The sequence below is a fragment of the Ascidiella aspersa genome, chromosome 4 (genome assembly GCF_963924565.1).
Source record: "Ascidiella aspersa chromosome 4, kaAscAspe10.2, whole genome shotgun sequence".
Lineage (NCBI taxonomy): Eukaryota > Metazoa > Chordata > Ascidiacea > Phlebobranchia > Ascidiidae > Ascidiella > Ascidiella aspersa.
In genome coordinates this window covers 9078805-9106529 of record NC_139450.1, presented here as the reverse complement: position 1 = coordinate 9106529, position 27725 = coordinate 9078805, and the positions used below count along the sequence as shown (strand labels likewise).

The 27725-nt window shown below is 41.0% G+C and overlaps 1 protein-coding gene across 1 annotated transcript in view; it reads right to left on the bottom strand.

Moving 5' to 3' along the window:
- The window catches only part of LOC146147040 (uncharacterized), a 104499-nt gene extending 77100 nt beyond the window's left edge, over positions 1-27399 (bottom strand). Inside the window, exons 1-7 of the mRNA XM_083387901.1 lie at positions 27285-27399; positions 25555-25728; positions 24687-24787; positions 23438-23783; positions 16670-16876; positions 15680-15836; positions 4059-4145 (exon numbers count right to left, since the gene is read on the bottom strand). Of these exons, the coding sequence (XP_083244027.1) occupies positions 4059-4145; positions 15680-15836; positions 16670-16876; positions 23438-23783; positions 24687-24787; positions 25555-25728; positions 27285-27399 (1187 nt within the window). The remainder of the gene's footprint in view (positions 1-4058; positions 4146-15679; positions 15837-16669; positions 16877-23437; positions 23784-24686; positions 24788-25554; positions 25729-27284) is intronic.
- Positions 27400-27725: the final 326 nt, after the last annotated feature.

Sequence of the window (27725 nt, the reverse complement as noted above, 5' to 3'; positions counted from 1 at the left end):
CGCACGACGATCGGGACACTGCTGCTTCCCTTGCCGTGGCCTTTGCGCTTCGTTTCTCCACTTGCGTGCAGCCGCCAGCAGTCGATGATCGCCATGGAACGGATCTCTTCCCAGCTCATGCCAAGCGATTCGCGCAGGAAGAGTTTAAGCGCCTTTTCAGTCTCATACTGGTCCTCGGAACCTGACTTGTCCATTTCGATGCCGGTCACCACCAGGAAGGCGCTGTCCGGCGGCGCCAGGTCGTTGGAAGTCAGCGACACACTGTCGGTCTCGGTCAATTCGCCCGCGTCGCTCACTGATTCCAGATTCACCCGGAAGGAACCGGTTGACGAGGCGACGCTGGCCTGTTTGCGCAAGCCTAGTCCAGAACTGGCCGTTTTTTCAACGCCGCCAATGCTGCTGCTGTCGTCGGTGGATTTCTGTAGCTGGGAAATGGCGGTCTCGATGTTGCCCAGTCGTATCTCGGTCTGATGCTCCAGCTTGTCGAAGCGGCTGCGAAGGCCCAGCACCTCGGCCTCCAGTTGATTGACGTGCGAATCGCCGTCGTCAAAGGAACGCGCGACCAGCCTCGTCGCTTTCTTCGCCGCCATGTTTCAACTGATTTTCGGGTGGCGAAGACTTATTCACAGTGACTGCCTTTCAAAAAGTCCAATAATCGGAAACAACGCAAAAAGGGAAGGACAAACTTTAGCCGATTCGCTTCACATAGACAAGAACCTATAGTTTTAAAATCCGGCTTAACGAAGTCACCTGTACAGTAAGAGCGTTCAACTGTAAAAAATAACACGATAAAGCACACACCAGAGCCAGATATTTCCAGCAACCTATACGGCCGAAGAAACTTACAGCTAACCTTTTCTCATTTTAGGTCTCCTGTCAAACAAGGTAATACATTTTGTGTTCGCAAAAAACCTCAGCCCACGCGTTGCATGTATTCGACATAACCTGGCCCCTTCGACAACCTCTGCAACTCTGAAAGCATTCGTATTTAGCTTGTGATCCTACAGTTCTGTGCATAGGCGGTTCGCTCAAGAAAGCATAAATCTAAAACGGTGACCGACAGTGCATAACTGCTGCGCAATTGCTAGATTGAAAGATCCAGGATTCTTTGTCACCCAGTTGCACGGCGTTGTGAGTCACACCTGCAAGCTTTTTAACGCACGCCTAGCCCACGTCACCTGACGCAATACACACACAACACTGTGGGCTTAAACGGCAACACAAAATAACCGTAGACCAAATCGGAACCTTCTCCGTTAAACTTTCATGCGGTGAAAATAAATTCTCGACGTGTGTCGCAGTGCATCAGCCGCCACTCAAGTTTATACAGTTGCAGAGGGATGTGACGTAAAACGCGTGGCCGCCTACGGAAACGCGAGTGAAGTCCATTGAAAAAAGCAAACGCGTTTGAACTTCTTGAGAAAGGCGGCCCCAAGCACCTATAGCGTATAATCCACAAATACTGCAGTTTTGTAACAATTCCATTTTCTTATGGGAGACTATACAGCGTCGATCTATTTAGCTTTAGATTTGTTGCTTTATTTTTTATTTTTTAAGAAATCTAACCAACAAGTCGGTGACCACAGACTTTAAACATAAAATTTACCAAATTTTGCGTTTTTGAAAAATTTATATTTTCTTATGAAAAACTAAACAGCGTGAATCAATTCAGATTTTGATTTGTTGCTTTATTTTTATTTTCCAAAAATTCTAACCAACTCGTCGTTGACGACAGACTTTAAACATAAAATTTTGCGTTCTGGAAAAAATTCTATTTTCTTATAGAAAAACAAAGAGTGTAGTAAATCGCTGTCGTTCGCGACTTTTTCGGCCTGATTTTAATTTTCCAAGAATTCCCACCAACTAGTCGGTGACGACAGAGTCCCGACCCCTGGTGAGTTCGCGCCCTGGTGGGAACGGATCGCTGCTGTTTTTACGACGTCTGGCGAACTTGGCAAGTCAAAGCACCGCCAAAAAATGTAGTAACCAAGCGCAAACTTACACCCGCCAAAAAGGTATATTTGGAAAGGGCGCAGGCCGCTGGGGAGTTAAAGGCAGGTCGGCAGAAATATGGTTCCTCCTATTGTGGCTACAAGCTCGCTCTGCTCTATCTTCTAGGTTTTAATTGACAGCAACAGAGAAGATTGCCCTGCTGCGAACCCGAGCGAAATCAATATGCGCGTCAAAATACGTCTTGATCAGCAAGTGATTCTAAAGTTGAGCGACAGTTCGGAAATTTTCGAGAAGCTCTTTTGGTGGCCAGAGTATGACCTTCCTGGTGAATGAACTAAGGCTCTCTGCTCGTGGACATATGCTGGAGCTTTGTATGCCTAAACCACGCACGTCGGGGGATCTGCGGGTTTTCGGTTCGTTTGTTCTTCCCACAATCATCGGCCGCACATTAAGTATCACTAAGAATGTGAAATTTTGACCTTTTGACAATTTTCTTGAATTTCAAAAGATGTGTCATTTTAAAGGATGTGTAGTGCTCCATTTGATCGAGGGGCGTCGACGTTGACCAGCGTGAATACAAAAGTGACTGATTTCAGTCGCTGATGTGCAAAAAGCCGTTTATTAAAAACACAATCTTTTGTCCAATATTACGACTCTTCAACGTACAATCAGCGCATCTTTAACACTATTAAAAGGGTAAGGCATTTACGTACAAGCACCCGCAAGCTAAGGCTTTTACAAGGCCTTCGTGATATTGTAACGAACTTGTGGGCCGTCCGACTGTAAAGGGTAGATTTCGTCAAACGCAAAGCAGCCGATAATTATCGAGGCAGGTCAGACAAGCTGCTTCCTCGGTGCCCAAGTGTAAAAACATGCTCGTCGAGAGTGCACTGTCGGTCGCCTGGGAATCAATAGTGTGTGCTCTTATTGACAAATCGAGGAATCTCCAGGGCGAACTCGGCGCCCGTACGTACATGTGTAAGTCCGAGCACCGACTAAAACCTTTTTTACTTCCAGCGTTCACCTTCAAGGGTAATAGCCACGAGAAGCCTTCTCTAATATTGCCATATCCATCTTACAATCTAAACATCGAATTTTGATTGCAAGCAATTAGAACAATACTGTGAATATGTTATCTAAGACGTTTATCGACGTGTCCGTTCTTTTGTATTATATAAAGCTAGCAGTGACATTTTATGTACTTGAGGCCCTAAAAGTTGAAAGTTATACCCTATATTATATAGATGTCATCAGGAAACTACTGCCCCCTTTATTTCGGTAAAAAGCACATTAAAGGATATGTCAAAAATTACTGTTCCCGGGTAACAACAATTTTGATGTTCACAACTGTGCCTGAAACAAAGTTTAGTTAGCTTGCGTAGCGTGATAAAAAGCGACCCAAACGACACGAGCATCAGTTAAAGGTCTGAAGGGAACCTTGGATTTATTTTGACAGGATTGGACTAAAGGTGGAAAATCGCACCTGATCGAGCCACAGTGGGCGTATTTGATTTATTTTTCAGGACAACTGTGAATCATGTATGCCAAAGTGCGCAAGGCTGTCATGGCGGAGTCCTCGTTTGACGTGTGAGACAGATGGACTTAAAACCGAGTGATGCTATATCTGACGTTTCCGGCTTTGCTTTAAAAACACTGACCGTCGCGAGCCGCGTGCCGATGTGTTCCTATGAATATGCATGTTTAAAACAAGGCAGACACTTTGTCCGGAAGTGGCGCAGAAATACGCGACCGATCAGCTAATATAGGAGCACTAAGCGTAATTAGTATTTGGCTTATGACATAAACCAATAATATGAAAAAAAGCGGGCATTGGAATAATTTCCAACGCGTCACGAATACCGCGAACTTAGGGTGTACGTGCCCGAATCGCTCCGGGGCAAACCCAAGTTATGTCTGTGTGTGTGTGGTTGAGCGCGCTCTTCGCAATCGACCGACAACAAGTTGGAAACACGGGCGACATTACCTCACATTTCGCAAACATTCCTTTCCCCATATCTACAGGGGGCCGAATCGGGTCAACGGCCGCCGCTGAGACGAAACCGGGGGTTACTCGAGGTCACCCCGCTATACAACCGAGCGCTTACTTGTCGAAAAATCCGGCGGCCTTCTGAAGGAACTTCTTCTTGTTGTTCGGCGACGATCCGTTGACGTCGTACGACTGCCGTCGATTCCTGCGTCACAAAGGTAAGCGGCTCAGCGGTGCGTGACGTCATAATAAAGCCCGTTTACGTCATGGCGTCATCTGGGTGCTGTGCACACCCGAACGGGCGATTCGCCTCGTACAAAGTTTCACAACAATTTTAGGGGAGTTTCTCCTAAGTGCGACGTAAAACAACAAGTGCGAGGGTAAATTGTTATTGTGCGGTTGCGTCAGCGTTAAAGTTAGAGATGTAACAGCAGATATTTTATGACCAGTTGGTTGTAGCTATACTTACCTTTATTGCGTAATTGTCGCGATGCTTTTACGGTTTTAGTACGAAGCGAAATTTGCCTATGCAGTTTATCAACAGACTAACACTGCAAAATGAAACAAAACAAGTGTTAGAATTTTCCAAGAAAAATCCCGAACTAGAACAACATGAGTAAACTAATGCAACCATCCACACACATATAGTCATAACACGAGGCCTTGTATGGTAATTATGACTCGCTAAGAACGTATTTTAGCGGCGGACCAAAAAAGTGATACACATATAAAGATGCCCGACTCCCATCTCTCCATGGCAATTCACGGTGGAAACTCGCCAACTGAGTCTTAATACATTGCACGATTCAAATTGTTATTGGCAACAAACCGAAGTGTGTAAGCCATTTCAATTTAGTTCCTACTAAAATGACCAATTCTCTTCTTGTTTATGCCCTTTCAAAATTTGCCACTAAAAGTACCCAAGCAAAAAGTAATAAATGTTTTGATTTCACAAACTAAAAAACACCAATATATAGGTAAAATGAAATAAGGAAATACACGTATACAACTCTAGTAACACCTTAATTGGTTACAACCCCAGCCACACGTGTACCGAACTCTACAACTGTTCAATAACACAACATGGGTTAGTATTGCTACAGAAGCGCTAGTATACAAAACCTCTTATTTACCTGAGCCGTTTAAGTCATTACTTTTAGCTATACTTGTAAAATCTCCTGTTTACCACCTGTGTTGTAACTTGCTGGACGAAACTGCTAGGCAATGAAGGCATAATAGGAACCATCTTCTAGCAACGGCAATATATAATGTCTTTCACGGCCTTCAATTGCCAAAAAGGCGATAACTTTGCCTCAACAGGCAAACAGCTATCAAGGAAAACCGACTGACCACTGTCACTGTCACTGTCACGACTTTGGTGAAATATTACAAGGAAATACACCTATACAACTCTAATAACACCTGCATTGGTTACAACCCAAGCAAAACGTGCACCCCGAACACTAAGACTGTTCACTAACAAAACATGGCATTCGTATTGCTACCGAAGCTCTTGTATACAAAACTTCCTATTTACCGGAGCCTGAAACACTCATTGAACCTCGCCAAACAGACTAGCCGGCCAATTCCTTTCACCCTTTTACTCAATCGCACGTTTCAAATTACATAACTCGACATTTGGGCTTACAGTTTGATGCAAATTCCGCACGTGTCGTGCTGCGCTCCTATACACCTGGCTTGCGTCGCGCTTGGAATGCCTATTAGTTTAGTGTTAAGCGCAGAGCCACAGACCAACTAACTGAAAAACGCGAATCTCTCGCAACGCGCCAACTGCAAACACGCCTCCACAAATTCCAAATTCTATTTGGCCCGGAAAGTTGCCTCAGCGTACCCGCAAAGCCCCAAAGCGGCTCAGCAACTAACTTGCTAAATCATGGACTCGGTAAGGCGCTAGGCCAACTTCTGAGAAAAAAACGTCAGTCTTTCTTTTAAAACTCATGACTTTTTCTACTTGTTGAGACAATCCTTACAAGCTGTTCTCGCTCTGTTGTCATGCACATTTCCAGGGTGGCAAAATTGTCCGCCATTAATAAAGAGACCGAATTAAAATTCCAGCAACCATGAGGCCAACTGATGCCGTCGCAAGGCAAAATGCGCGCGAATCAAAATATTGGGTTGCGTCGGCACGACGCTAATAAATGAACGCACCGGCGCGTAATGGGCCGCGAACCGGAAAGCCTTGGGTTCAGGACAGGACATTTTTTCCTGTCTTTATCGGATCATCAGTGACTGGCTCCTGTAAGGCACCGCGTAACGAAAAAAACTGTTGAAAAATTACTGCACTGGTATAAAAAATCGAGACTGTTGGAATCTCAAAACAAAAAAAACACCCGTGCAATGTTCCGAATCTGTATGCGACCTTTATTTGGGCAGAAATCGACCCCAAAATTACTTTTTGAGTAGAATGGCGCCTCATAACCTAAATTGTATCGTTGGGTCGCTTTCAGAATTTCAGAGAAAACTGAACACGTCTAAGTGCTAATTTCGAAAACGCCGTCTTTCTTTGGCAGGCATTGTCAACACGACGCCAAAAAACGCAAATTGCAATGACGTCATTAACCATGCCTCGTAAAACATGTTGGGCGCGAAATATTTTTGCAAGCAATCGATCATATTATTACTACACGGTGGGTAAACTGAAAACTTTTGCCTAAGATCCGTTTGGCAAATTTGGTCATTGGGGCAGTAAACCCGTTGACGCCAGAATTGTCTTTTGTGTTTTAGGGCGTTTTTTTACTTTTAAGTGACATGACTGGGAAGTCAGACCGGCTAATGCTTATTTGGTGTTTACCAGCTCTGAATCACAACACTGTTAATCTATATCTGGCTGGTTTCATCGCGTCATCTTGTGGGACTAAAAATATTTATTTAACCCTTCTGAACAAAAAAGAGCTATAGCTAGGTACGTTCATTTCCTGCCCTAATCGCTTTGGTAAGGTTGCGCGGTCTAAGACATACTTGTAAATCTCTTGCTTACCACCTGTGACGTAACTTGCTTGACGAAACTGCTAGGCAACGAAGGCATAATAGGAACCATCTTCTAACGACGTTAATGTATATTGTCTTTCACGACCTTCAATTGCATAGAAGAAAACGGTAGCTTTGCCTCAGCAGGCAAAAAAAAACTATCAAGGAACGCCGCCTGGCCTCCTGGTCACTGTCACTGTCACGACTTTGAAAGATATTAAACGCTGCGTCCCTACTGCGTTAGATCAAACGTTTTCACCGCGTTCCATTATTGCGGAACGTGGCGGTAAAACTGCTGGTAAAGGCTGTGCGTATAGCACATTACAAAATAAAACAGCAGCAGCGCCTGGTATAACGTGGACTGGCTTCCGAATTGCTGGGCGGCGGCGTCTCTGGGCAAAGATAAGGCACCACTCGGCAATGGTTTACCTCGAAAGAGGCCAGACACGGACGGCAAACTTTTGCGAGCTCACGGAATTGAATTGCCCGCGTCATCTTATCGTTTGTAATACCTCTAAAAGCGCCCGATCTACAGAAGGGCACCTGGCAGTTAAGCCCTCGCAGCCAGCCAGCCAGTTTACGACCCGACAGCGGTCAAAGTAATTTTATGCCACCCGTCCTGCTGTAATGCCATTAACGGGGACTCAGAGCGACTGAAATCAGTTGCCAAACGCAGTTAACATGACTTCATGGATGGAAATCTTAGCTGGCTTACTTCCCAACCAATGCTTCTATAAACTTCGCAAAACTTTATCGAGTTTTTATATTAAAATTTGAAACGGTGTATTTAAGCCAATTGATCAAAATATACCACCCTGTTTGTTATTGAATATCATTGCAGCTATAGTTACCTTCTTTCCACCATGTAAAGTGCTGCACAATAAAAAGCGTAGGTATTTTCCCATAGAGATAAAAACGAGTTGAGTACTTTGTTAAGAACTGCGCGGTAAAATATCGAGCAGTGACGCACAACAGCCACCTCTTCACCCTGCACTTCTGCACTGTGATAACTCAATCTTATATAGCTCATCCGTTGGTAAGAACCATATTAATCGCGACAAAACAGGAACCTATAATTTTCACAGGCTATGGTAACTAGGTTTTACTTCAAACAAACAATCTGCATATTTTTCGTTGAGTTTGCAATCCTGAATACAGAATAACAATTTTCTTCGCAAACATTTTCTATTTAGCAAGGTTGCATTTACCCTTTAAAATACAAATGCCACATTAACTGCCGAGGCGCAAAAACTAAAAATACGCTGTAGTTTCAACGCTGTTGGGTTGCACGCACTAATGTCCTTTTGTACCGCCAAAAGTTGTGCGCAACCTTTGCACAGCAAGACAAAACACGCAAACAAGCTCTTCCGTGACCGAAAGGCCAGCAGCCAGCAAACAGGACGGCAACTTCTCACCACGGGTCGGGGCCTAAATACCGGTGCGACTTCGCATTCGTGATAAGCTGCGGCGCGAAAAAACAACAGATTACCAGTTAAACGAGCAACGTCCGGCAAGCGGTGTCAACTGAATATCACGGTAAATCTCCGACACCGCCTTGCGAACGAGAACTGGGCGCGGTGAGTTTCGAACTCGGCTTCCGGGAATCTCGATAGGACGCGCGAAAGTCAACTTATTGATTCGCTGCGAGCCAAGAAAAGCACGAGTTGTAAGGACAAGCAGTCAGCCCTTTATGTATGTGAATACAAATAAATGAAATTAGGTGATTTCGTACCCGTCAACATGTTTCGAGAATCACGTTGGTAACATGTCGCAAAATGGGATCTAAAACGGACGCCCGAATGGAGGTAATCAAGTACACTTTTAAAGTCACAAAACCATAGTCAAAACAGTGTGAAAAAGAAAAGCTAAAGCGAATTTTAGACCATCAAGTAAAGAAGGCCCTCGTGGAGCTTCAACTCTGGCTGCTGCAAACAGTCACACTTTGTCCCAGCGACAAACACATTATATAGCTTTACATAAATATACAACTGCTTTACGTCCAACGTATGATCGCATCAAGCGGGTTTTTAGTTTAGCGCACTTTGTTGAGTTTCTTTTGTTTCGTTACTCTTATATATAGCTAAATAAAAAACGGCTTTAAAAATAACCAAGGCTATCGCTTAGCGTCACTGTTCTTCGCCTTGAATCCCCGGTAACGATGTGACGTCGGCGTAAGATGCAATCCCGTAAATCCGCGATAAGCCGACGGCATTACAAGGCCATATTTCCGCAGATGCGATCGTTTAACACGGATGTCGGACGCGTTGAGCGTGCGGTAGACTTCAAACGATCAAGGGAAAAATCAATAACAGACAGTCGATAGAACGAGATCCCTGAGTAGACCACTTTCTTGTCAAGATCTCAATAATTGGCAATGGCTATTTTAAATTACCTAGTCGACAGAATAAGTCCCGCATTATAATATAGAAACATTATAAACTACTTTGAACTGCTTTCCAATTAAACATGCCCGTCTTGATTTTGTTTGATGTCTTTACAATAGGTTGTCCAATTTGCATTTTGAATCTAAACTTGCGCTCGCTTGAATGGAAACGCTAGAATGTCGCGAACTTTACGCATTAGCTTCAGATTGGATTTGAAGTCATTAGGGACTGGCGTGCATCAATCAAACGTGCTGGTCTGTCCTGACGCTGCTTAACGCTGCTCAATGCTGCACAATGCTTTTGCTCATGGCAGTTGAAATCTCGTTTGCAGTCTTTAACAATTTGCCTAGCCAAGTCCGACACGCAAAAACATAAATCAGTTGACAATGCGCTAATAACACAACGACGTCGCCTTCACAGTATACAGCTAGCATAAAGCCAGTGTACAGCCAAGATATGGCCAGCATAAAGGGGGCTATTCAAGGGCAACGGCAGAAGGTGTGCGTTCAAAATCAAAACAAACCGGAGATGGGTTGCGCACTGGAATCACAAGCCGGTACCCGACTTGGAAACCTAACATACACAGAACGATAAAGATGTCCGATACTTGTCATGTTATCCAGATATCGATAACCGATGTTTCGGACAAAATTCCAATCTGATACAAAATCATGTCATTACTATGCCCAGACAAGGAAATTAGATTTGCTTCGCGTCAAAAGTTTTGTTAACTTCAGTTATGAACCTACCGTATTAAAAAAATATTTTCAAGATAGAAATATCGTGGCTGTAATTCCTTTAATCATGACTGTAATTCCCATATTAATTTACCTTCAGACCGTCACTGATTCAATTCTAGTATAGGACGAGTACCGATACAACATTATTTTCGAACAAAGTTACCCAAACCTAACAAAATGAATACAATTTAATCCACATAGCTTATTCTAGTTTAAGCGCTTTACCAAAGTTTATACATTCTGTTTACAACTTCATTTCTAAATATTGACACAAAGTTCTGATTCTGCAAGTGCACAAGCAGCAAATTTATACTACACGAATTGTTTAGTGGTGCTCGCGATTTGTTCACCTTAACAAAAACCTAAATACTCAGTCCAGGTTCCCTTTCACTACGTAAGCTATTTCGCCTTGCGCCATAGCGATTGATTTACGCTTGTTATTTTCGCGTAGCATCGTATTGGCGTGTCGCAAACCCGTTTTACATATTGACGAGCACGCCCCTTTTTTTCACGAAAACCCGATCGCGACTGCCTGTCGCAATTGACGACAACGCGAAGCGTAGCTTTCTTGCCGCTACAGGTGTTTGCCAAGCAGGAAAAATAACACGCTACGGAAATGAGAAAGCGATTTTTTAAATAAAGGAGAGGTTTATAATCATTTTTAACTGTGTATATTTTTTACAAACCCTAAAGGGCGAATTATGTCGTCACTCTTCACCTGACTCAAAAAGTGGGCAAAAAAGACTGTTTTTCTAAATGGCTTCGTAACTTGGCCGAACGCTGTATTCGACGCAACCCTTTTGGAGAGTCACAAGTTCAGCGTTGCAAAAAAATATCGAGACCGGTTAGTTGACGAAAAGCACACGATTATACGGTAAGCTTGGTTGTAGCACGCTTTTCAAACGCTTTACGGTTTGTACTTGGCAGAGGCATGGAGAAACCGACGCTGATCTACATGGAAAACTTACAGCGCTTCGGGACTGCATGGAAGCCTTTGGGGAACCATTGACATGCTGGAACTCGATGTACCACGCTGGTAGAAAACACAGTGGCGCAACTATAACTGCTTTACGTTCAAGTAATTCTAAACTTAACTGACGCCGTTTTCGATTAATAAGGCACAAAACACGCCATGTATGACACTTATGCTATCTTTTAGAAGTTAAATGAGATATGTTTTTTGTCTCTTAGATGGTAATTAAAAGCCTCTTATCCAAGGTAATAAAACACAAAAAAAATATTAAAAATCCCCCTCAAATATGTCAGAACTGAAGCGAAAATGTTAGCCGCAGCACAATCTTTTAAATAAATTCAATTCGCAATCGGTATAGAATACACTCCACAAGAAAATGGAAATAGTCACAGTCACCAGTAAAAGTTCTGCACAAAATTACGCGGTTCGAAGCTGGGCTAAAATACTATCGAAAAGCTAACTTTATAAACTGACTGAAAATTGTATACGAAAATACCTCTTGACAGCTAAACACAGCAACACTTTATGGACTGAAATTCTACCACGTCGTCAAGTTAATATTTTTATCAACAAAAGTTAAAATTATAGCACTAATGGATCTGCTACTTTTGTTTGCATCTAATTGTCCCTTTTCGTTAAAAAAAACTGCACGACACAGACAGAAATGACGTGACATAATTATGTTCAAATATAATTGCTATACTGGGTTGCAAGTTTATTTGTAAAAACTGATTTCTGAAAACGTGTTTGCACTGCGTGTGATAATAGGACTGACTGAAAACATATTGTCAAATGAGTTAAAACTATTCATATGGTCACAAATCAACTCTATTATATAGCTGAAGCGTTTTGTTCGAGGCTTCGAGTAAAACGTAATTCAATCAAGCTCCCTTGAGATATAAAACTAAGTTTTGAAGAACACAAGGGCAAAAAACAACCGCAGAGGCATATCTACTATAGGGCCTACCATTCATTTACAGCCTTGTGGGCGGCTATCTCATTTCGAAGATTCCGAAATAAAATGTTTGTTTTTTGCGGGCTGGTAAACTGCTTTTCTCCCAAACCCGTTTTGTTTTGTAATCAAACACCGCCTTTGGTTGAATTTGATTTTCTTCCCCTCTAACAATAGAGCGGGTAAAGTGTATTTCAGAGGTCTGAGCAATTGTGCAAACAAACAAACAATAACAATTAATGTTGGCTGGCGTTAGTAAAACTTTGCCCAAATCGACGACACACATGAACGTTTTATGGAAATTCGTAGATTAGGTTAAGTCTTACTTTGAAATATATTTAGACACAGGTAAAAACAAAACAAAACTGAACTTTTTAACAAAACAAACGGATTTAATGTACACGTAAAAACAGGTCAGTGTCACCGCATGTTTGCAGCAATTCGAACTGCGTACTTCTTATTGCCATTAACAGCTACCATGCACGGCCACACGCTCTTAAAACAAAATTCCTTATACCTAACTATACTCTGTTTTGTTGGTAGAAATTTACTTCTATGGGTAGAAGTAACGTTTTGTTGGTAGAAATGCGTTTCACTGCATAATGAAACATATGGCGTCTGATTCAAAAACTCCCTTTGCGATTTAGTCATTTGCACTATATAGTTTACCATTTTTATTATTTGTGTTAAATCAATTGCAAACTATCTCATTTTATTTTTTGTTTTAACACATTTATAAAAAATGTAACGCAAAAACGGCGACGTGCCTGTTAAACGTTACTCTACTTAAAGCGTACAGCATTCATCAATATTAAACCATCAGCCAGACAGATATTGCTACGTGACTCCGAAAGGGCGTCGGCAAATCATTTGCTAGAAACAAGGCGAAAATCGTTGAATACTGCTAAACCAATCTACCAAGCCACATTGCAGTACCAAAAGTCATCCTCACGCACAAAGGCCCATACGAACGAATACAAATCCTTTAGCTTTCAACATCAAAGGCAAAACTAGTTTTCTGAGAAGCTGCTTTTACATACAAAAACATTAATCAAATGCGTTAAAAGCATTCGCCTTAAGACAAACTTTGCCAACTTAAAATGCGACACCAAAGTTTTCGCCTTCCGCGTTTGCGCCCCAATATCATTACTGACCACCCGAAACCTGCCCTTTGACAAATCAAGGGGTGAACTGATGACGTGGGTTGCTGGTTGTATTCGACGGATGCGCGGACTTCTTGCCGGCACACTTGCCTTCGCTTCCTGGCATGGAAATTGCAACGTCACAGGCGGTATGTGACGTTTGATATCTTCCAGGTGCAAAAAGTTCGTGCTGCGACGGCTGGAAGTCGGGACCGGGATTCCGATAGTATAGTACGGGTGCAACAAAATGGTATTAGAAAAAAAAATAATACAATTAAATCAAAAATTTTCAGAGCAAAAATAAAAATAGAGTACTTTGAATTATACGCTAATAGGAATAAAATACGTAACTTTGCCTTGAATAGAATTAAAAGGCTTTTTTACCCCGAGTCAGGAGAAGAATAGGTTTTGTTTTCCATCCATATTTGATAACTCTCTGGCTGCCCAAAATACCCCGACCTAGGGACAATTGACCTGGCTATATATTCACCAAGGGTAAACTGTCGCGCAAAGTGTAAGTTCTGTTCCTGGAGTAAGCGCAACAGTCAGATTCAAATTGAACACCGTACGGAGGAAGCAATAGTGGTTAAAATCTCGAGCTCTGTTGCAAGCGAAATACACCATTTCTGCAAATATTGTGCTTAGTATTTGACACAGAACGACTTTAAATGAATATCATTCCTTGCTGCTGGCTGCACTTTCGATCGCCTTAACAAACAAATTGTAAAAAAGCAGCAATTTCAACGAACCTAACTAAGAAAAACGACAGAGCATTGCTACCTACAACACACCTTTGTAGAACTTATCTACCCGCGTCCCACACCCGTAATAGATGACTCTGAATAGCGGCCGACGGTGATGTTGTTAAAACGCACAAGGAGAAAACAACAAACAAATGGCGCAACTGACTTAAGATACTCCCATCTTATCCTCAAAACTGACGTCATCTACCTCTACGGATTTTTCCACACCCCCTTGACATCACATCTCTACAAGCAAAATAAACATCATACACTTGAATAAACGCTACGCCATAAAAGTGCCTTGTCCACGCAATAACCCGGGTCTAAAAATAGCTAACACGGCAACACCCGCATCGGCCGATTAATTGCCTGAAAACGCAAAAACCCGTGGCTTGACGCCTTGGCAGAGTGACAGGTCTACAGGGTTCGGGAAAAGGTTCCCGCGCAAAAAGTAAAATTTTTTTCAGTTGTAATCGAACACAAGTGGCTTCGCACATTAATTACACGACAAGTGTAGAAGCGTATATACTTGTCCCTTCGCACCGATACCAATCCTTTTGAAGTTTAAGTTTCGGTACAGGGGTTGCGATTTCTTAATAAGGCGTTGAATTTTGTTGCTCATATAGTCATGCGCTATATTTGAGCGATAGATGCAAAAAAGCCAAGAGTGCAATGTTGGCAACTCCCGCGAAAATGAATAGAAACGAAACTCTTGCTGCTCAAAACGAACAATGAACTATAAATTATAAAAAAAACAAGTTATGACTAAGGTTACGATGATGCGTAATCGTGGCGGGTGCCAAAAAGTCTGTCGATGCTAAGCTTATGCATTCTCGCACTACATTTTGGCAGAACTCTCAAATTTTAACGAATTTGCGTCATACCCATGCACGGCAAAAACTCAAAGCAACCGCACCAAGCAAAAAAAAGCAACCGCAGCAGCCTAAAACTTAAAGTTTCAACTCCCCTTTATATAAGTGGTAAAATTTATACTAACTTTTCAAAGAACAGCAGTTTGGCGTTTTCGAAGAGCTACAGTTAAGTCGAATATATTTTACAACATACGATGACAAGTCATTTCAAGTATCATGTATTTCACATTAAGATAAACGTCCTGTCTATATGCTCGCATCATTATCGTTCAAGATCTATATACGGTATTACATAAAAAGACCAAGAGTAGCATTTTGTTTGCACATAAACACCGACAAACTATTGCACATTGGGCGAGCGCGTATCACACTATTTTGCAAGCGAACAAAACGACACGACTCAGACACTTGATGAGGTTTCAGGTTAGTGTTTTAAATACAAAAGCGTGAGCACTTCGTCAGTGACAGAAATGCCGTTTTATCATTTGAGTAAACAGGATAAATTATCATTACAGCATCACACAAGGCACGACGACTGAGGTTTTTAACGGATGTAGCTTAAATTTAACCGAATCGACCCGCAAAGATTTATTGCAATATTATAAATAATTATTTTAAGTTTTTAATTTGTACTTTACATTTTTTGAGTTTAACTAAGGCAATCAAACCCCCTATTTTGACCCGAGAAATCCATGCGTCTTAATACGTGAGAAACTTAAGGTGGATTTCCGGGAAATAGAAAGGCCGTCACGGTCAAGCGAACACGATTGCCCTCATTTACGTTTGGAAACTGTACTTTCAACTAAGTTTAGGGCGGGTACTTTAATTTTGTGTGGTTGGGTTGCGAGTTTAACGTCAGTAATGTAACGACAGAAACATGCGATATATCGACACTCGCAATGTTTTGTCACCTCAAAGCTAACAAAGAATCGAAAATGCACTCACGCTGTCGGATCTTCTTGTGAGGAATGAGTCAGTTCGGCGGAGGCTTGCTGGCGCTTCTGGTAGATGTAAAGGTCGGCCTTGGAAAAGCTGTGCGAGCGACGCTTGAGCGATGTCTCGTCGGTCGTCAGGTAGCCATAGTCGACTGGAGAAAGCAGGCCTGAAAAGTGCACGAATCACCACGTTAATTATGAAACCGTGTTTGGCACAGATTAGGAAGAGTGAAGAGCATTGTTAGTTTGCCTTTTTGGCTTACGGCACCTTACATGGAAATATAAATTGATTGCGAAAGCCTTCATAGTATTTAGGAAGATTGATTTACTGTAAAGTAACAATTAACGAATTTAAAAAGAATCTTGCACAAAGTAGGAAAATATTTGTTGCTTTTGCATTTTGATGATTTAGTACATAGTTTTAATTTTTTAACGGTCTGCGTCTATGATTTTGCTTGGTACCGGCTAGAAATATTTAAAATCAATAAATCATGTTCTCTGGCGACATATAGCGGTTTTCGCAATTTAGGTTTGGATTACGTGTATCGCAAAATTTATTTAACTAGAATAGCTGTTTAAAAGATAGTTTCCGATAATCTGTTAACTTCCAAAGTTAAAGGTTATTAGTACAACAAAATCTTTGTCCGTGTCATTTTCTCAATTTTCGTTCAAAATACAAACTAGCAATGAATTATTGCGGAACATAATTACAGCCGAGACACCTTTCCATAACGTCATGACACGCTCTTGTTCTATTTCTGTCAAGTTTGTAATAGCAAAGTTAATAATTTGCAAGCAGATTTCTAGTTACCGAAAGTCATAAAACATAAAACTCGAAATGGCAAAGTTAATAATTTGCAAGCAGATTTCTAGTTACGGAAAGCCATAAAACATACAGGTATGCAATGAAGTTACATTATCTGACAATACAGCAATAAGACACTAAAGCTACTGAAAAAGTTAAAAACCCTGAAAAAAGATGTCGCCCAAGGCCTCTTACCGCCGTCGTCCTTGTTTACGGTGACGTCCAGAAAGCCTTCGTCGATCGTAAATGTTGGAGTTTGCCGCTTTTTCGGCTCGGCCTGTTGTTGCGGTTGTTGCGGATTCAGTTGGTCCTTGCTCATCTTGCGTCGGAGGTTGACCAATTTGAGGGAAGCCTTTTTACTGCGCAGCGACGACAGGTCGCCAGATTCACTCGCCTTAGTGTCTGCGAATTAACAGTCAATTAGAGTACAAGCACATAGCACGATGGATTTGGTGGCTGGGTAAGATAGGATATGGAGCCAATAATAAAACAAAAATTAGAAAATATTATGCATCCTGTCTTCTACCCATAACCGCGAACCTCGATAACAAATTAGAAATATCCATTGGCTAGTTTGTAGTTACTGCTACTGTAGACTATTCGTAAAACACTTTCACTATTATTAACAGTGACACTTTCAAAACCATACAGGCCGAGAGGACAAACTCGACAAGTTTCAGTCGGCAAAGCCTTGTATAAACTAGAAAATAACAAAACAAACAAAAAGTAGTCCTATATTCCGGTGAATGTAGCAAACAAGTTGTTACGGGTTGCTAATAACATTGGATTACCTTGCGAGCTCTTCACATTCATATTGCCTACCTGTAACTGCTGACCATCACGCACAACTTTATTGCGAGTTACTGAAAACACGCAACATTATATGATACAACTTTTGCCGGACGATTGCAGCATTGGTAATTTAATGTTCGAATACATATTTAATTAAAAAAAGAACAACCTGGCGTTACAAGTGCTATTTTGCAAGTTAACCTGTATTTCCTTTGTTGCTAGAATAGAATAAGATACTCCGCTAAAAACGTCATTTGGTTGCCTGTCGCAGAGTTAGACCACTCACTCAGGTGCTGTTCTAACTATAGCCTGGTATAGTTCAACTTCCTTGCAAAGCGCTATAAATAGGTATAGACCGATCTGCACAATTTGTTTTTTTGCAAAACCAACTGTCCACGTTAAACGATTTACGTGCCCGATGTTCGTGAACATCGTTGGACAGCAACACGGCTTTTAGCACGCCGATTAGTTACAACGCGGGTCCTTAAGCAAAAGGTTACAGGGCGAAAAAAGCACAGTATGTCACCCGGTCATTCATCATGCATCCCAAACGGGAACAACGGCAGTAGCTCAAGTATTAAGTAGCGCCATACTTCTTGGCCGCAAATAATGTGATCTAAATAAGTCTAAATATAGGTTCGCTATCAGTTGGGCCATTATAGCAGTAAGTACGTAAAACGTTCCGAAACTAATTCTGGCCTGCATTTAGGTCAGCTTACATAGCCACTTTAAACTCGCCTAAGAAGTTACATTCGTGCTATTTTTCGCCATGCCAAAATAAAGGCAAGCTAATAAAACCGAAATCGATAGGCTAAATAAAAAAAAAGGTTAAAAATCAAGTTGGTCTATTTACAGTAAAACCAATGGCCACAAATCAATATCACAATGCAACCGTAGGCACCATTTTCTCTCCATCGCTGACTCCGGTCAGACCTGGCGTGAAATCTAAAAGTAACTTGAAGTTCCCCTTGCAAAGCCACGGCGGCGCCGTCTATAAACGCGCTAATTGATCGGCGGTCAACACCCACGTGTGTCCAGAACGCCTGTCATCGTCGCATAGGAAACGTCAATAGGTAAGGTGCCGCCAGGCGTATGCATAATTCATTGAAACTACCGCTTCAATCGACAGGCGAGTTAATCTGTTGCGGTAGCGAGGGACTTCGAATCACGGCCTGACCGCAGCACAGTAAACTCGAACGGGGCATATTTCGTCGCTGACTTATTGTACGCGTGCCCTGTTATGTGGATGTGTGTATGTGCCGAAACACAATCACACCCCGAAAATGGAGGTTTCCAGTAGTGATAGGTTGCCTATATAGTGGACTTTCAATTACAATTGCGGTTCAATTACAATTGCGGATGCCACAAAAAACTCCAAACAACATCATAACTGATTTTGACATTTATAAAAAAAGTAATGCACGTTTCCCGAAATAGGCAGTTACTAGAAATATTTCAAAGGTTCTTCTAATCTAAGGCATAGTTTTCAAAGAAATGCACTTAGCTTTTACAAGCAAAATTCGACAACCAAGCCGTTGCTAAAAAAGAAAACGTAGTCCTTAACTACGTTTTTCCCGCTATAGGGCGTAAACTAGGGCGTAAAACACAGCAAGCAACATTTAGGTGCCCCTGTGCAAGTTTACCTTAACTAAATTGCAGTGCAAATGTTCATTATTCTCAACGTCAAATGGCACAACCACCTTTCTATAAATCAGTGTCGCCTTTTAACCAGGGAAAATCCTATTGGAAAATGTTGAACCTAAATGTGCTAACAGCGACGTACCGAAATCACACCACTGGTAGGCATCTATTTCGCTATTTGAACAAAAAAAGTAGAAAAGCGTGGGCGACGTTGCGATTCAGCTGTATTCCTTTTTCAATCCTTCTCCCATAGACAGAACAACACGGTGCACGCGCTATAACCGTTAAAATGCAACAAAAATATTATTTAATACTCCTTTTGGAATACTGGGCTTCTGTAGCCGATTCGCGTGTCGTCCATTCTAGGTCGGCCACACTGTGTATAGTTTTTAACCTTTTTCAAAGAGCGTCGAGAAAGCAAAAAAGTGACTGATCTTCTAAAGCCACACGGGAGTGACATGCGTCCAAGAAACTCGAGGCCCTTTGTAAGCAACTTGCGGAATTGGTTCGCAGTCCTCGCGACCTTGACAGCGGAATTTTTTTTCCTCGTAAGCCTTCACGAGCAATCTTGCTCGACGCTGAGACAACAAGGTGGAGTCGTAAATCCCAGGAAATTGTTTTTCCTCGCAAAGATGAATTTTACATCAGGCAGATTTTCTCTCCTGAAAAGTGCCGTCAATTTCCAACAATTTGCAGCTTTTAATCAATTTAAATGCTTCCTATTAATTTGACTGAACGACGTGGTTATCTTTGCATTATCGCGTTTTTACGTTTGGCATTTATGTTACTCGACTTTGGTTTGTTCTCCATTGTAATTTTGTAAATCGTAATATTTTCGTGTGTAAATATACAACTTTCGAAAAAAGACAAGCCAATTTTAAATATCAAATTCGTTTAAAATACATGGTGAATAGGCAACAATTTTGATCAAGCCAAGCTTATATAAAAGTTAAACTTTAGTTTATCGCCACTCGGCCTATTCTAGTTCAAAATAAATATTACTCTACACGTCCTTATATATCTACAAAAGGAACACGTGATAAAGCCATCCAATGGAAAGAACGGATTCTCATTTGCCCTCCCGTTACGGGAGTTCGTCCGTTTGATTGCTGGGGGTAAGCGTATTCACGTCGACTGATGAAAACAGGGCAAAGCGACCTCTAGAAGCTTTGACCAATATGATGTTTCTAACCGGAGATTAAGCTACCGAAAAGGGAATAGCGGAGCATCAAGGGTGCTTATTGGTGAATCGTCCAATCATGGGTCGATTCGCGCTGACTGTTCTGGACAACAAGAATTTAACGGAACTGGGACAAATGCGAAAAAAGTGGTTTAATCAGCAATTTGGCTATACGGTATGTTGCATAACTGACCAAGGTGAATCGCACTCGCCACGGCTATAAAATCTGACCAAAAGCTATTTAGACTAATGTGGTTTACATTAGGAACAGTACCTAATACCTATTACTGTATAGATCAGTTACATTAAAATGATATTATTAACGTTTCTCACACAACCGCACACAAAACGGGTGCTAATGCTGATGTCAAGTCTAGAAGCAAAACAGGCAAACTTGGACAAATTATCCTGTATTATTGCCAAATGGAATCAATATAACCGGTCGATATAGTGATTACGTAAGGGCCATTGTCAAATAAATTTTGAGCCGCCTTACGAATACCGTGAACAAATTACCAATACCGTGAACAAAAAAGGGCCGTTCGGTTAGCCGTGAACAAAAATAGGTTTCTGCGTTTATTGCGTTACATTCCTAAAACTGAAGTCGCGCTTAACACAAGTGCAGCGCACAGCCAACTTACGCACAACACTTCTACCGCCAACAAAACTACAGCTGACGAGTTACTGACAAAAAGCGAGAGGACTCTGCAGCCTTTTTGACTTCCGATCGAGCTATTCTATCGTTTAGTGTTTGTTTTTTTTCGCAAACGGCGTTTCCCTGCAGCATATTGCTGTTCTCAGTTCATTGTGCGATTTGTAGAGGCAAATAGGTTTACATTTGAACCAAGTCGGCAGGCTGACGGGCTGGCGTACATATGACAATATCGTGACTATTGGTGCTTCCATCGCACGGGCTTGACCTTTCTGCTAAACGATTTATTGCCTTACGCTGTTATAAGAATAAGAAAATGTTGCAATAAAATAAAAAGCAACATTTATTTTACCTCAATTTAAAAGCAAACTGGTATAAGTTTTTCTAAACAAATCTGTTTCCATTAATCGGCGCGCCTTTGTTTTCTTTTTCGATTGTTTATCGTATATTTTGTGTCTCACACTTAACTTTTTTGCTTAAGTGGCAAAAGTTTAATTAGCGTAGCCTGGTTTTCAAAAGTGCTGCCAATTATTATTTGTCGTCAAGAAATGTACGTATTTTTTGCTGGTAAGCCTGAACCTCTCAATTAGATTCAAGGTGTCACACAACGATTTGCTTAGCTATGATTAATATGTTGGCATCAAATAATGCAGGGTCTATAAATGTATATATATAGACCTTATTATGTGACTTTCAAAAGTTTGCAATAATTAGAAGAGTAGCCACATTTTGGATGTGGGTGTCACCCTCATAGAAAATCAACAGCGAAATTAATCGGATTGCCCTTTTGTAATAATATGGATCAATAACTGACGACATAAATAGACGATAAACCCTTTGTGATGGAAAATGGTATTTACACAGATATTTGATCATGATGCGGAGTTTCGATTAATTGAAAACGGGCTTGGAAGGTAAAATGTTTTGAACATTTTAATAACATGGCCAATATTTCAGGCTGATTATACGTACGCACATATAACTTTTATGTATAGTTTAGATTTCGCAATATGATACCGAATTATCACAGATATAGCCTGAAAAACATCCATTAAACTCTCGTAAATTGCTTTTTCTGTAATCGAAGACGGTTTTGGAAAGTTTACTCTTTTGTATGTTTTCAAAACAGTTTGTTGACAAAACCCTTGTAAAATTTACGTGAATGTCAGCGGACATTGAAATAAAAGGAAGCCATGACAAAAGGTTCGCTTTATACCGTGAAGAAAAAAGTTGATGTTTAGTTTACAAAGTTTCGACACTTTTGGGAAATGAAAATAACATATTGGGAATATCAAAGCCCATAGAGAAGTAAGTAGCAATTTGAGCGTTTTAAATATTTCTTCATTATCTTTCTGTTTGGGCGTTGATATCTTCACGTCTTGCTGCAACCTTTAACCATTATGCTCCAAGGAATATAACACATACGTTCTTTGCAGAGTATGTAATCGAAACTTAGCTGTTTTACCTGATTATTACCAATCAATTGAAACACAGTTTTAAATCGAGTTGTTAGCACGTTTTTTATCGAGTTGCAACATTCTCCACTGTCTTCCAAACCTTTCTCAATCCTACTGCTGACCGAATTTCAGACACGGCAATAAAAACACATCATACATACACTGTAAAAGCCATCTGGATTCGTTCATAATTCAAACATTTCCAATAGTAAAATCCAGAATTATTGGCAAATCAAAGGTTGTCTGTGCGGCGTTTCATACTTAACCAGCGACTGACGACGCGAGGCATTGACAGTTATTGCAGATCAAAACAACGGTGAGCGCGCTTGGCGGGTTAAAACCGAGCAAGTAATTCGCGACGACAGGCAGAAAATAAGCTCAACCAAGCCCAGGGTCCCTGAAGAATTCGCCACGCGCGTCAAGCGTTCGACCTGGTCCCCGCATTCGCTCAATAAAAGAAACGTTACGAACGGGCGAGAAAGAATTCCTTAACCGTGGATAATATAGCAAGGAAGGATGGGTTTTAATGCATTTTAACACAAAACCGAAAAAGGGAACGTTGCAAGTCGACGGGTAATATTTTTAATGGTTGTTTTTAAAAAATAAGCATAAACCCCATAAAGAAGCGAGGTCTCTGCACGGATTATAACCGATCAATGCAATTCAATATGCATGTCATTAGGAGCGAACCAAGGGGCGGCTGCATTCCAATTTGTTGCCATATTATGGATACTATATGTTAAATGCAATCCTTCGCGTTTTCTCAGATCTATAACGTCTTTTCAATATGTCCATAAGATTCACGCAATGTATTCTTTTGCGCTTCGTGTGAACTTTGTGACGTGATTTTAATGCAGTCGTTTATATGTATTTGAGAAATGTGCTAAAGTTTGTATGTGCCGAATGTGATAAATCTTCAAGGTATAAAGATTTCCTGACTTTAACCAAATAAACGCAAACAAACTTTTTAACTCTGATTACATATTTCCACACCAGTTTGTCCAATAACAGCACACTTCTCAAGATTACCTATTTTTATGGCCACCCAAAACAAAAATCCCTAATGCGCCCCTGTCTACAATTAGAAAAACAAAATCGCCCAACTTGCGCTATAACTGCTACTGCTGCTACTGCTGAACAAGCGGTTTAATAACAGCACGCTTCTCAAGCTTACCTATTTTTGACGTCAAAAGAGTTTTTTATGCCACTGCTTACAATTAGAAAAACAAAAGCGGCCAAACCTGCACTACAATTGCTACTGCTGCTGCTGCTACTGAACAAGCGGCTTCCTTTGCTGGACTGTTCCCGCTTGAAGCCGGCGCTGGCGGTCAGGCGGCTGTTCCTCACGAACGGCGACGACGACTTCTTGGTGCCGGCGCCGTCGGGCGACCCGGCCGATCCCTTCTTGCCGGTGGGCTTGTTGGTGTAGCGAACGCGTGAAGGGAACTCGTGCAGCGTCGAACGTTGCTTGGTGTTGCGCTGGAAGGGGTTGTGCGTCGGCGTCGGGGCAGGGCTCGGAGTCTGGGTCGGGGTGCTGGTCAGGCTTGACCAAAAGGAGGCCGGGGTGACCCTGGCGGCCTTGCGACTCTGTCAAAGGAGAAGCGCGGTCAATGAGCGGTTACGTTGCAACTTTGCTGTTGGTGGCTTGTTGGGTGTGAGGTTTTAAAAGGATTATCGAAAATAACCTACAATCGACCTTGTCAGTGATCTGCAATTTACTTCAAAAACAACAAACATGAAAACCTAAAAACTTTTACGTTTTAAGGAAGACTCGTTTCGCAATGATTATTTCCAGTAGGGATGTGAACTTGACCTTTTATTTACTTGAACTTGACCTTTTATACCAAAATCGCTACCCGATTTTGGCGATATTTATCCAATTTCAATTTACACCAAAATATACCAAATTAATTCGATCCGATATATTATCGGACACCCCCCTGCTTATAAGTATTGTAGCTTATCCAATTTAAAGAACCCTTGCTTTACTTTCATTTATTCGTCCTGTGGCTATACGTTCTCTTAGGGGGGCGGGCCCCTAAAGAGCATTTTAGAACTTGAAACATTTTTTAATAGTGTTCTGGGAAAGATCGGGCTTATAGACTTTTTTATTATTATTGAATTAACGACAATCAAATCCCACCAGTTTGCCGATGTGCTATCCTAATCCACCCCTTGTTGTCACATTACAATACAATTAACACGAGAAAAAAGTGATAAAGCGGCAAATGGCTGATAAAGCGGCTTGTCCTGAGGCCAATGTAGTGGTTGAAGAATAGGGATTTCCGTGAATCCCGGCCCTTACTTTGTTTGTAACCCACCTTAATTCCCATTTCCCAATTAATATAAGGCTGACATGGAAAGGTCCTAATTTGTCAAAATTATTTCGATATGGTGATATGGTGAGATGGTAATACGACTTCCGACAAGTGTCCGAGGGTAAAACAATGTTTATAGTAAAGGCGTATTTCCAACAGCATTAACACTTACAGATGATTGACATCTGCAACCAGCTCTGTCACACTGAACTTTTTTCCACATCACTCGCTCGGCATTTTGAAAGACAGTTTCTCGACAAAAGGCGCTTGGTTCTGTAATGAAGAAGATTAAGAATAAAAGCTACCCCAAAAGACTAATTTGCGTTTTTAAATTGCGTCGTGCACTATAGGATTGACCGCATCGATTAGTCCTGAGATTAGTTTTTAATGGAAATGTATTGAATGTATTATTACCCTGTATAACACAAGGTATTTCGATTTTAAGGTAATTTTACAGGCTGTAATAATTTTGTTGTAAATCCATTAGGCGGGTTTGGTTTGATTTATTGAATCAAATGCGCAAAAGAAGGTTTATAAATTGATTAATAACTTATCTATAAGACAAGCGTCTTACTCAAATATGTACAAATTGTGCAGATGTTTATATTGGAATATTTTGCCTCTAAAAAAAGATTAGCCGAATTGGCCTTGTTGGTAAGTAAAACACAATCAAATAAAAACTTAGTCAAACAATTATACTTCGCACATTTACTTATACTATAAAGAAAAATTGAACATTATATAGTTAACGTTTTGCCTAAACCTCCCTGCGCCGGGACGTAATATTCAGCAAGTCACGTGAATAAGACAGCTATACTCAGAGGAATCATTATTTCCAATGAACTTTCACGCTAAAGCTTTAAAGTTAAAATCAACCTTAATTTTAGCAAAAAACGTTGGACATAAATGAAAAGTCCAAGTAAGCTTTATTTGTTAAACTTTTTATGGCATTACCGGAGATATTCGTACCCTAACAGTATTATGTACCGTAGCCGTGCTTTACCACATACATACTACAACGCTGAGGACAAAAAGTATACCTGTTGCATTAAATGTAAAGTCCTCGGCGATTGGCGGCGGGATTTTGCACTTTGGCGCCACTGAGTGGAGCATTTTTTCGGCAGGCTTGTCCGTCGTCGGTTCGTCGATGTGAATGGGAAATATAAAGGGCGATAACTTGGTCGGCATGGGACTGCCAGTGCTGGTGGCGCTACCTGTTAACAATATAGAAGTTGGTAAATGAATTTTTAGTGAACACCAGTAAACATGTGTTTCTAGGCATCCCACAAATACAGAACATATCAAAATTGAATACAGATGATAGTGGCGGTTACATACGCAATCCAATAATGAATTGCCGCAATATCGATCACTACAATCCAAATCAATTTGTCAGCTTTAATACGGGCTAATCGATAGAGAGGCGCGAGAACATCCAAACACGAAAATGCGCGTCGAATAGAGTTTAGCGAGTCAGGAAATTTACGCTAATTATAAATGTATAAGAGTGAACTGTAAATAGTTCCACAAAGACCAGCTTCGGTTTAAGAAGATTTTTTTCTCGAGATTTTATTTTGTCTGGAGAAGTACAGTTGACCTTCTTTAAACCTAATGTAATTTGATTTTATTCGGTTTATGGTTGAGTTTGTGTTTAATGGTTGTTAGTTTATACTTTTGTGAAAAGGAAAGTTCATCAATCAGTGAAACTCTTAACGAAGTGGTTAACTTAATGGAATTGTATTAGGTACTGAACACTTACCTGCACTCGTGACATTTCTCAAGGGTGTTTAACGTTCCATAATGAACGCGGAGGTATCTAAAACATTTTGCATGTCCAGTGCCGGGCACAGCAAATTTCCGGTTAACATGTGAAACGAAAAATGCCTACCATGCATCCAAACGTTACGACACACATACACCATACATCAGCTACACTACATATATATATAGAGTGTGGGATGGACGTGGGCGGCCTTGAGCAGGCCCGCTCGCTTGCGGTCACAAATATCGATGACGCGATTCGATTTGAGGACAAGAACGATTCAGCTACAATCGATGTGCTCGCTCAGCAAAAAACAAGAAGTGTTTACCGTTAAACAATAGCTGTAGCATATTACTAGCAATGAATGCAGTTAGTTCTGGCGCAAAGAGCTATGGGAGGCGCCCGTAGTATATTTTTAGGCGAAGACGGGAAAACTCAAAACTTCATCCAAGCAAATAAAGAGCGATATATTTTTAATTTAACAGCCTTGCAATATATATTCAAAAACGTTACGTAGCGAAGGCAGCGATTGTACACAAGTTTCAAATTGCAAGTGTAACCGGTTTTAATTGCAGCGAAAATAAGTATTAACTAGCACTGCAATAGATAAAAAACAGTATTAAAATAGGCAACGTTTCAGATATATAACTTTGTCGGATATCTATCACAGTCCGTTTTTAATCTCCACCAAGGTCGCCAAAGCAGACGTTTTTCATTTAATAAACTATTTTTTTATAATTATACCCTCTTGCAACTGACTTTATAACAAATAACACAACACAGCAAAGAACAACAGCCATAGAACCTTTAAGAAATGGCATGTTAAAATATAAAAAACATACAAAATTTAACGAGTTTCGGCGCAATTCTAAAATTAAAAGTATGTGTTACCGAGGATTGCTCAATCATGTTTGATTTATTGTAATCCATCAGTTGTCACTTTACAAAGGTAAGCGATGTTTTAATATTAATTGTACCCATCTCTGTCCTATGTATTTGCTTTCTTACCTGGCGTGGTCGGAGTTGGACTTTTTGACTTCCAGTAGTGCACCAACTCGTTAAAGTTTTCTCGCGAATTCTGTTTGGTCACCAAAATTTTCCCTGGACGATTGGCTCGCTCCATTTGTAATCCGAGATATTTTACGGTTATGACGATTTAATCCTCAATGACAATATTCCACGAGTATGTATTCGGTTTACTGCTGCCTGAAGGTAGACTTGAATATTCCAAAGGTATTCTTTGAGTAAAGTCCGTATAGTGCAGTGTTGAAGAACCCCAAAGTCGTTTGGATTGTCTTACATTTAGTCGAACATCTGACACTGAATACTAACGATCAACTACAAATGGCATTTTTACATGCAGGACATTTTTTAAACTTATCTTACGAACAAAACAGTAATAGAAACGCGTTGTTAGATATCGCACAGAGTAATCAACAATAGGCAGGT